Genomic DNA, 10,591 nt, shown 5'->3' with positions numbered 1-10,591 from the left:
GATGCTGAAAGTCCTTTAGCGAAAAAAATCACTTGGATTATACTGTCTTTCCTGCAGTATTTGCCTGAGCAATGAAATAAGTATTATTCCATCTATCACTGAAATAAGCTGGATTTTTATACAAAAATGTTGCCATACTGAACTCCTAATACCTCCCCAGTTTTGGGTTGATTTTTGTATTTCATGGGAAAGAGCACTTGCTCAAGAGGACTCTTTTTATTTATTTATTTATTTATTTATTTATTTATTTATTTATTTATTTATTTATTTTTGTGCAAGACCATAGGTAATATTAGCTGTATCTACAAAACGATTGGTAATGGGAGTATCTGTTACTCAAGCAAATGGTACAAATAGATAATTCTCCTTGAAAAGTTTGTTTTTACGTCCTATGCATATGGGAGGAAAAATGAAATCTAATAGCCCTTTTATCAACTCTTCCATAGTTACTGAAATATTATAATACCTACAAACATAACATATATTTTTATTATTGTTAATTGCTTGTTAAAGCTTTTACTCTTAGAATTTACCTCAAAAAAATCTAAAAAAAGTTCAGAGTTAAAAGCGTAATGATTACCGAAGTAGAAAAATCATATAAGATCTCTATTCATAACTCCCGTAACACCTATGTGTGAATATACTGCTCCTGTATGGTTTATGGTAGTAAAAGACATCAAAGATATAATCAAGAGAGAATCATACAATGTAATAAACTCTACCCACATACTGGCCACAGAATATGCTAAAGATATTTCTCGAGGAAAAAAAAAATCACTCATTATCAATGGCTTTTAGTTACAGCAGAAGAGCAACTAGTGGGGTTCCCCGTCCGCTAGGGGAACCTACGGCGGAGCTATGTGCGTGGGTGTCCTTAAATTTTTTTTTTTTTGTGAGGGTGTGTGTGTGTGTGTGTGTGTGTGTGTGTGTGTGTGTGTGTGTTCTTCTAATTCTAATTCTAATTATTATTAGCTAGCGCGAGGTGAGACTCCTGTATCGCAGTGTCTGTGCTGGCTGGCCGGCCCTGGTGCTTTTGCGCTTAGTTTAGCTTACCCTCCCAAACGTTTTCTTCTTCTCCTCAAGGTCTACCTCGCCACCTAGCACCTGCGTGTGAGACAGGATGTTTAGGTTGGGTTAAACTATACCGTGATGATGGCTGTGTGTGCATGTGAAGGAGAAGGTGAAGGTACAAACCGATGCATGCTTTCTCGGGTGAGGCAGGGGATCATACATCACGTCAGTGCCTGACTGACTGACGGATTCATTTTACTCATTCCGGACCTACTCCACAGGCCACAGCAGTGATGACGACGGGCGGGTCGGAGCCCACCCAGCTACTACCTACCTACTTCATCTCGGCGGGGGCAGCGCCGCATCTGATCTGCACGACGGCCATCATCGTCTCAACGACCTACCTCCCGGCTCTGTTTTGCGTTTTTTTTATTTGTTATGTTATGTTTTGTGGGTTGTTGTTGTCAGCAGAGGAGTCCCTTACCTGCCATGAAGAAAACAAACAAACTAACTGTGGGAAGCCTGCCAGACTCGGGGGTTGTTAATGGTTGTTGTTGTCTTTACTGAGGGTCTTCTTCCTAGTAATTAACCTAGGAATGGCACTATGTACTTGAGGGGGTGTCCAGAACTCTCTTTTTGGAAAAGGGTGTGGCTCCCAAGGGGAGCCGGATTAAAAGGTACTGTTGTCGTCCCTGAAAGGCCGAGGGCGATTACTTCTCGGTCTTCTTGGGCAGGAGCACCGCCTGGATGTTAGGCAGCACACCTCCCTGGGCAATGGTGACGCCGGAGAGGAGCTTGTTCAGCTCCTCATCGTTGCGGATGGCCAGCTGCAGGTGGCGGGGGATGATGCGGGTCTTCTTGTTGTCGCGGGCCGCGTTGCCGGCCAGCTCGAGCACCTCGGCGGCCAGGTACTCCATGACGGCCGCCAGGTGCACGGGGGCGCCGGCGCTCACGCGCTCGGCATAGTTGCCCTTCCTCAGGAGACGGTGGATCCTGCCCACGGGGAACTGCAGGCCGGCACGGCTGGAGCGGGACTTTGACTTCCCCTTCACCTTTCCTCCCTTGCCGCGTCCAGACATGTCGACAGTGAGTGGTGGGGGCGTGGACTTGCGCTTCTGCTGTGGGCTCGGAGAGCGAATACCGGCCGCTCGTTGTTGTTGTTGTTTAAGATTTATCCCTCACAAGGGGAAACAGGCCTTTGTCTCGAGAGACGGCCTGTAGCTGGAAGCGGTGAACAGACAGTTCTCTATCGGGGCGGGGCACACTCCTCAACGAGGCGCAGCAGCTGGTCGTCACTCAGGTACCCGATAAGGCTAGGGGCAGGCAACCCCTCCGGGTTGGGAAGGAATTGCTGAGTGCATTCACACTCGAGGAGGTAGTGGAGGAGTGGTTGGAGAACCTCTTCCCCACAGTGCGAGCAGTCGACTGGTACTGGATCTTCAGGATCAAGTGTAGAGAAACACTTGTATCCAAGACGCAGGCGGCGGAGGCTGGTCTCCGTCCGTCGTGGGAGGGGCATCGGTATTGCTCGTTGACCAATGGCAGTGGCTGCGGAATACCAATCCGCTGATGGCGAGCCCGCAGCCACTGCCTCCTCCAGATCCCTCCTTCTCTCGGCTGAGGCGTGCATAGCTGCGCCCCGTTTGACTTGGGAGCCGCTGGGTGATAGCCTGTGCCTAACCACAGGGAGCAGGGTGGCCTCCGCAGCAGCACGGTCCGCAGCCTCATTTCCTGGAACTCCGGCATGGCTGGGCACCCAGTTGAAGCGAATGACCCGCCCCTCCCTCTGCATTCCTTGCATCCGGGCGTGGATGCTGGTTAGTAGGGAGATGTTGTCGGTAGCGGGTTCGGCTAGGAGGGACTGGATGGCCGACACCGAGTCGCAGTGGAGGACGACAGCCCCCACGCCCTCCTCCTCAGCGTGTTTCAGGGCCCAGCTGATGGCAACAAGCTCCGCCTGTGTCGATGATGAGCCATCAGACACCGGAATTAGCTCTGTGTGCCCCGCCGTGACAAACGCGGCACCGACGGCCCCTGTGTGGTGGTCGACAGAGCCGTCGGTGTAGTAATGAGCAGCCCGAAGGTGCGAAACATCCTCCACCCTTGCTGCGGCCTCCCGTGCCAGCCTCTCCACAGCCAAAAAATGCCTTTTTTGATGGCAGGGGCTTGATGGTGGCGGTGAAGGGCCGGAGAGCCCAAGGCGGTGGAGCCACATATTCCGGGTGGGGCGCGTCAGGCATCGCGATGGAGGCACGCGCCAGGGCATGTGGCCTTAGCTTAGCGGCTGCTACCGCCGCCCACATCCTCCGTCGGAAAAGGTGTGGGTCTTGTAGGAGGACCTGCCCCACGGAGTCACGGAGTTACTCAGACCCCCTGAGGCGGAGCAGTTTAATAAGGTGGCTGATGGAAAGCTGGTTGACCCTGGTGGAGATGGAGGGCAATCGGGCCTCCGCTCTGAGGCACACGCATTTTGTCCAGCGCGGGGCCCCGAGAATGTGGCGGAGTGCCGCGTTCTGGGCCATCTCTAGCGGCTCGAGTGCAGCGGTGCTAACGGTGAGGAGGCATGGCGACCCATAGTCCACACAGGACCGCACCGCCTGGACATAAAAGCGCCTTAGCACCCTGCCGCTCGCACCGCCCTCCGTCCGTGCCAGGACGCGCATGATGTTGGTGCGGCTCTTCACCCTCGCACTGAGAGAGGCGATGTAAGGCACAAACGACAGCCTTGAGTCGACGGTCATACCCAGGTACTTATATGAGGACACCCACGGTAACGGCTCGCCGCCAAGCAGGAGAGGCTCGGGGGGACGCCTCTGCCGGAACAGCATTGCCTTGGTCTTTTCCCTGTTGACGACGAGGCCGAGGGAAGCACAAGCCTCTGCGAGGCGGCGGAGGAGTAGGCGAGCGCTGGCCACAGGATTTGGTCCCGTAGCCACCATGGCCACGTCATCAGCATAGCACAGCACTTTGCAATACCTGCTGGTCGGGAGGGCCGCCAGTTTCTCGACTAGCAGGTTAAAGAGAACGGGGCTCAGCACTCCACCCTGTGGCGTACCGTTCTCCAGGTTCTCAACAGCAGAAGTACATCCCTGATACCGCACTGCGGCCTGTCGACCCATGAGGTAGTGCCCTATCCAGGCTAAAAGGCGGCCCCGGACACCTTTCTCCGCCAGGATCGAGAGAATGGCAGGCGCCGATGCCAGCTCAAAGGCTTTTTCTAGGTCGAGGAACACGACTACCGCCGCCCTGTCGAGGATGGTTGAAAGGAGGGTAGAGACGCAGTCCCGTGTCCCCCTGCCTTGCCGGAAGGCAAACAGATGGTGGTGCAGAGGGCCCATGGTCCAGAGGAGGCGAGAGAGGATGACCCTTTCCATCGTCTTCCCCAGGCAGCTGAGAAGGGAGATGGGGCGGTGTTGGTCATCTACGCCCTTGGGGATAGGGACAATGGTGGCTGTTTTCCACGCTGCGGGAAGGGCACCGAGAGTATATGACTTGTTGAAAAGAGTTGTTATTTCATCCTGCATCTCCGTCCCAGCGTTCCGAAGGAACGTGTATGGTATGGCATCCTCTCCAGGGGCAGTGTCTTTCCTGGGGATGGCTCGCACAAGCTCCTCCACACGGATGGGGGCGTCGGCAGCGTGGTCCTCCCTACAAGCTGCCGTGAATGTCTCGATCCTGGCAGCGTAGGCTTCCCTCTGTAGCTCCCTGGTGGCCGGAGGCAGCCTGGCAGACGAGGCCCGGGAAACAAAGGTGGTAAGCAGTCTCCCGGCCTCGACTTGAGGCTGCGGGTGAAGCGGTGGCCTAGGCATGGTCCATCGTGCAACCGCTCGGAGCTTCCGCCAGAGCACGGCAGTGGAGACACCAGCGTCAATGGTGTCGCACCAGGATAGCCAGTGCTCTTCTTGCACCCTCTCAGCAGTCACCTTAGCCTGGCGGATGGCCGCCCGGAGGAGGCCCCTCGTGGCGTCGGTGTTGTGACGCCTGTTGAGTTTACGCGCCTGATTGACGCGGTGGTTGGCCTCTTTTATATCCGCATTGTAGTACCACCGGTCCTTATAGTTCCGCTTCGCAGGTCTGGTGGTGGGGATGGCCTCGTCAGCTGCACTGCGGAACATCTCAATCAGGCGGTCCGCCGCCCCCTCAAAATCTTCAGGCCTGTCGGTGGTCGCCAGATGACGGGCAACCGCCGCGCGGAACCTAGGCCAGTCAGCCCTGCTCAGATTCCAGCGTGCCGGCCGCTGCGGAGGCACAGGCGGGGCCACAGGTAGGGTGGTGATAGTGACAAAGTGGTCACTGGCCAGGCTGTCATGCAGGGCCCACGTCGCGCCGACAGCAAGAGGCTGTGACACAAGGGAGAGGTCCAGCACCCCCCCGCGGACGTGAGTGGGCTCCCCCGTGTTGAGCACCGTGACAGTTGGCAGGTCCGCCAACGTTGCTGCGATGTGGCGGCCGACTCGGTTGTTCTGGCGGCTCCCCCACCTCTCGTGGTGGGCGTTAAAGTCGCCGCCGATGAAGGTGGGCTTATCGGCGGCGAGTGAGAAAAGCTCGGTGAAGCCTGCAACCGCAGCCTGGCCACTGTAAACACAGTAAATTTCCATGGTCGCGCTCGGCAAGGCCACCCGTACTGCCAGCACCTCCACGCCGTCACCGCATGGCACGGGATGAGTCACCCTAGTGCAGGGAAGCGCATCCCTGACTAGAATGCCACACCCACGCGCCGCACCGGCAATGGCAGGGAGGTAGAAGGCTCTGTAGCCCTTAAACCGCACCGACTGGCCCTCACCCAGGAGTGTCTCCTGCAGGAGGACGACATCGAAGCCGCCGGTGCCGAGCGCAGCCCGCAGGAGGTGGACCTTCCTCCGCACGCCACAGACGTTCCACTGGAGGACGCTCAGCGGCCGCCCCTCGCGGACGCCGCCGGGGTGGACACGGGGGCCGTCGCGAGGGTGGGCGCAGGGCCGCGGCGCCTCTGCTCCACCTTCCGCTTGGGCTGTGGGATGCGGGAGCGCGGCGGGACTGTGCGGACCGGGACGTGCGACCGTGTTGGGGAGTGGCCGTTGGCGAAGGTGACTGCTGGCTGACCCGGTGGTGAGCTCTGGGTGGCGGGAGCCTCGGGTGCGTCTGTGTCCATCACAGCCTCCTGGTGAGGGAGGGGGAGAACGGTCGGCATGGGCTCGGCGGGAAGAGAGACGGGGCTCCGGATTTCCTGAGGCGCTGTCGGTGCTGGAGCTGCAGTTGTCGGAAAGTGCTCCGCCATGGTCGCCCTCGCAATTACCGCTATCGCTGCCTTGTCCGGCGTCATCTGTAGTAGAGTTGTGAGGGCCAAGGCAAAGCTTGTGAGCATGCCCTCCAGCGCGTCCTTGGTGACGAGCACTGACCCTGGGGGTGGAGCCTGCGGACGTAGCGAGGACTGACAGCTGCGTCGTCGGTGTTTGCGCTGTGCTTTGGGCGGGGGTGGCGGTGTGGGAGCACGGTGTTGCCCCTGCGGAGGGCCCGAGGTGGAGGCAGGAGGGGGCTGTGAGGCAGGAGTTAAGAACATAAGAACATAAGAACGCAGGAGTCTGCAAGAGGCCGGTAGGCCTGTACGAGGCAGCTCCTTTGACCCTAAGCTCCCGTGTATCTAACCCCACCTAATATCGCTGTCCATGAATTTATCTAGTCTATTTTTGAATGTGACAATTGTATTCACCACACATGACTGCTAAGCCTATTCCACTCATCCACCACCCTATTAGTAAACCAATTTTTGCCTATGTCCATGTTGAATCTGAATTTATCCAGTTTAAACCCATTACTTCGTGTCCTACCCGGTTCTCTTACCAACAAAACCTTATGAATGTCTCCCTTATTAAAGCCCTTCATCCATTTATAAACCTCGATCATGTCTCCACGCACCCTTCGCCTTTCTAGAGAATGCAAGTTTAACTGTTTGAGTCTTTCCTCGTATGGCAAGTTTCTCAACCCTGAATCATCTTAGTCATCCTCCTCTGCACCGATTCTACCCTTTTGATATCCATTCTATAGTAGGGTGACCAGAACTGAACCGCCTAGTCAAGATGAGGTCTAACTAATGCTAAATATAGTTTGAGGAAGACTTCGGGGCTTCTGTTGCTTACGCTCCTTGAAATAAATCCCAGTACCCTATTAGCTCGATTTCTAGCTTGAATGCATTGTGCCCTTGGACGGAGATCAGAGCTCACTAAGACCCCTAAATCCCTCTCGCACCCAGACCTACTTATGAGAGTGTCATTTAAGCAATATTTATGTGAGGGTTGTTCCTACCTACACTCAGAATACTGCACTTCCCTACATTGAACTCCATCTGCCATTTATCCGCCCAGTCATATAATCTGTTGAGTTCACCTTGGAGAATACTAGCGTCCTGATCCGACTCAATTACTCTACCGATCTTGGTATCATCTGCAAATTTACTAACATCACTACTAATTCCTGTGTCTAAGTCATTGATATAAATAATAAACAAAAGTGGACCTAATACCGAACCTTGTGGGACCCCACTCGTAACACATCCCCAGTCAGATCTTTTACCATTGATTTGCACTCTTTGCTTCCTATTGCTAAGCCACGCCTTGACCCAGTTCAAAACTTTACCCTCTACTCCGTGAGCCTGTAATTTAAGCAACAGTCGTTGGTGAGGAACTTTGTCAAACGCTTTACTAAAATCAATTTTCATCTCTCAACGGCCTCACAAACTTTATTGTAGAACGCCAACAGATTCGTGAGGCATGAACTACCTATTGTTAACCCTTGATGCGGGTAGTGAATTAAGCTATGTTTCTCCCGAATGTTCCTGGCTATTATGGACTCCAGCATCTTCCCTATAACCGATGTTAAGCTAATTGGGCGATAGTTTGAAGCAACTGACCTGTCCCCCTTTTTAAAAATCGGCGTCACATTAGGTGGAGGGTTTGACGGCGTCCGCACGAGGGTGCGGGGCAGGTGGTGCCGCCGGGATCGGGGTAGTGGCTCGGGTGGCGCGCGGCGGAAGGAGGCTGGGGAAGTTTTCCTCGGAGGCGAGCGTTGCTGGAGCAGAAGGGGCTTGCACGTTGCGGGGGCGGGAGCGGGACTGTCGGGTCCAAGCAGGGCGAGACGGGTTGTGGGCGGCCTGCCATTCCACCTGCCTCTGGATGCCGCGCTCGACTATAGTCCTCCGTGTGGGGCAGCGGCGGCTCCAGGCGTGGTGGTGCAGCTTGCAGTTCGGACAGGCTGCCTGCACCTCCTCCCCGGCCTTGTATTTTTCCAGGCACCCCAATGTCATGTGCGGCCCGGAGCACATGCCGTACACAGCGGGGCGGTTGCATCGGGAGCGGTGGTGCCCGAATTGTTGGCAGCGGTAGCATCTGAGAGGCTCCTTGTTGAAGGGGCGGGTGTAGAATACCCCCCAGCTCCCCAGGTCGAGGGAGCCCGGGAGTGGCCCCTTCAGGGTGATCATCACCTGTCTGGTGGCGAGACCGTCCCGTGTCAGGCACCTGTCTGCAGTGAGGACGTCTGGGTGGCGAAGGAGGGATTTCAGGGGCATTGCCACGGGATACTAAGTCACCACGCCCTTGGTGGTGGCCTCGCCAACCTGTCGCAGGTCGACAGGCTTGCGCTGGACCGAGGTAACGGCCAGGAGGGAGTGGAACACGGCTTCCGACGGCGGGGTGGCAAGCACGCTCCCCGACTCTAAAAAACGGAGCTGCAAGCGGGTGCCAAGCTGCTCCTCTAGGGCCTCGGCAAGGTCGAGAGCCGTATCGAACCCCGCCGTCGGAGGAACCAGGACTTTGGGGGTCGAAGGGCCGGAAGCAGCAGACTCGGGGTGTGATGGAGGAGCAATGCCGGGCGTGGCAGGGAGGGAAGCAGCAGGAGAGGCGTTGGAGATAGAAGCGGTGCCGGGCGAGGCAGAGGCAGCAGAGGTAGCGGCGCGGTGTGGGGGCGCCTGGCGCTCACCGTGGAACAAAGAGGCAGCCGAGGAGTCAGAGGAAGCGGGCGTGGCAGCAGCGGTGGCGGTCATGGTAGCAGCGGTAGCGGTGGACGAAGCAGAGGGTCGAGCAGCGGAAGTCAGCCGAAAGCGGCGTCGACGTCTCCCCTCCACCACCACCCACTCATCATCAGACGAGGGGGGAAGCGGGTCAAGGGTCGTCTCATCGCACTCGCTCTCAGACTCAAGGCGGAGCTGTTTATCCAAGGGCGATCCGGAGTCGGAGACTTCCGAGTCGCTGACAGGGCGGTCACGTTTGTCAGATGGCATCCTAACAACGAGACAGCCCGAAGGCTGAACCACAGCTAGACATATAAAAAAAAAAAAAAGTACAAAAACATAACTAGCCTAACAAAGAGCCGCTAGCCTACAACAGCAGGGGGCTACAGCAAACCCACCCTCTAAAGGTAAGCACTGCTGTTGCCCCTAATGGGTCTTGGGGGACCTAACAAGAACCCTGGTGCTTCCTATGACCATCCCCTTATCCTAGGGGGCCCCCTCGTGGCAATGCCCTCGGGGTTCGGCTTCGTACCACACCAGGGTCTAATGGCTCAAGCACACAAAAAACAAAAGAAAAGAAAAGCAACAGTCACACAGTCGCGTGTAACAAGCGACACGTGAACAGGTGCACAAGACAGTGCAACCTGACACGGCAGCGCGAAGCAGGAGTGCAGCGCGGGACAGTGAGTGAGGTGGCGGGCTGGGAAGCCGGGCTGACAGATGCACAAGTGCAGCTGACATCGTCGCGTGCGAGACTGACTAGGAGCGGAGCAAGCGGGGCAGACGTCCTATCGTAGTCAGAGCGGCAGCGCGAATGCCCTTTTTCTTTCTTTTTTTTTTTCAAGGATTTACCCCCTAAAAAGGGGGAACGGGCCTTTGTCGGCGCGACGGCCCGTCGCAGGGGGGAGCCCGCTGCTGGCGTGCGGCGGGTGTGGGGAAGCCCCCGCCGCCGCCACAGCCACGAGTAAGAGCCGGCGAGCAGCGACGGAGGCACGGGCTCTCTGGGCAGGCGCCCAGCAGACACCCGTAGCTGACACGTGCGAGCAGCCGACTGGTCGACTTGACCACGGAGGGGTGGCCCTAAGCGAGGATGACCCCACGGGTCCACCTCGCCTCCGTAGAAGGGCCACCCGGCTGCTCGCCCGAGGAGTGCTGGCGTTCCACTGCGCGAATGCCCTTCTTCTTCTTCTTCTCCAGATTTACCCCCTAAAAAGGGGGAACGGGCCTTTGTCCGTGGACGGCCCGTCGCAGACGGGAACCCGCCGCACGCCCGCGGCGGGAACCCTTCCGTCGCCGCCACAGCCACGGGTAGAAGCCGGCGGGCAGCGACGGAGGAACGGGCCCTCCGAGCTCTGGCTCAGGAGCAGCCCGCTCGTGTGGGCGAGCAATGCAAGCTCGTTGCGGGACGCCTCCGCCGCCGCCACAGCCACGGGTAACAGCCGGCGAGCAGCGACGGAGGCACGGGCTCTCTGGGCAGGCGCCCAGCAGACACCCGTAGCGGTGCACGGGCGAGCAGCCGACCGGTCAACTTGACTGCCGCGGTGGGGCCCTAAGCGAGGATAACCAGGCGGGTCAACCACGCCGCCGCAGAAGGACCCC

General features: G+C 57.1%; 1 protein-coding gene across 1 annotated transcript; it reads right to left on the bottom strand.

The window, feature by feature from the left end:
* Positions 1-5,902: 5,902 nt before the first annotated feature.
* LOC126990781 (uncharacterized) lies at positions 5,903-6,550 on the bottom strand. The gene has a single exon (XM_050849427.1). The coding sequence runs from the start codon at positions 6,548-6,550 to the stop codon at positions 5,903-5,905; it is 648 nt and encodes a 215-aa protein (XP_050705384.1).
* Positions 6,551-10,591: the final 4,041 nt, after the last annotated feature.

The sequence above is a fragment of the Eriocheir sinensis genome, unplaced genomic scaffold (genome assembly GCF_024679095.1).
Source record: "Eriocheir sinensis breed Jianghai 21 unplaced genomic scaffold, ASM2467909v1 Scaffold20, whole genome shotgun sequence".
In the NCBI taxonomy this organism is placed as follows: Eukaryota; Metazoa; Arthropoda; class Malacostraca; order Decapoda; family Varunidae; genus Eriocheir; species Eriocheir sinensis.
Note: the sequence above shows the minus strand (reverse complement) of the source record. Positions and strands in the feature narration are given on the sequence as shown.

Bases quoted from the DNA above. Each gene is read 5' to 3' on its own strand.
- LOC126990781 (XM_050849427.1), bottom strand. From the start codon at position 6,550: ATGTTCTTAACTCCTGCCTCACAGCCCCCTCCTGCCTCCACCTCGGGC.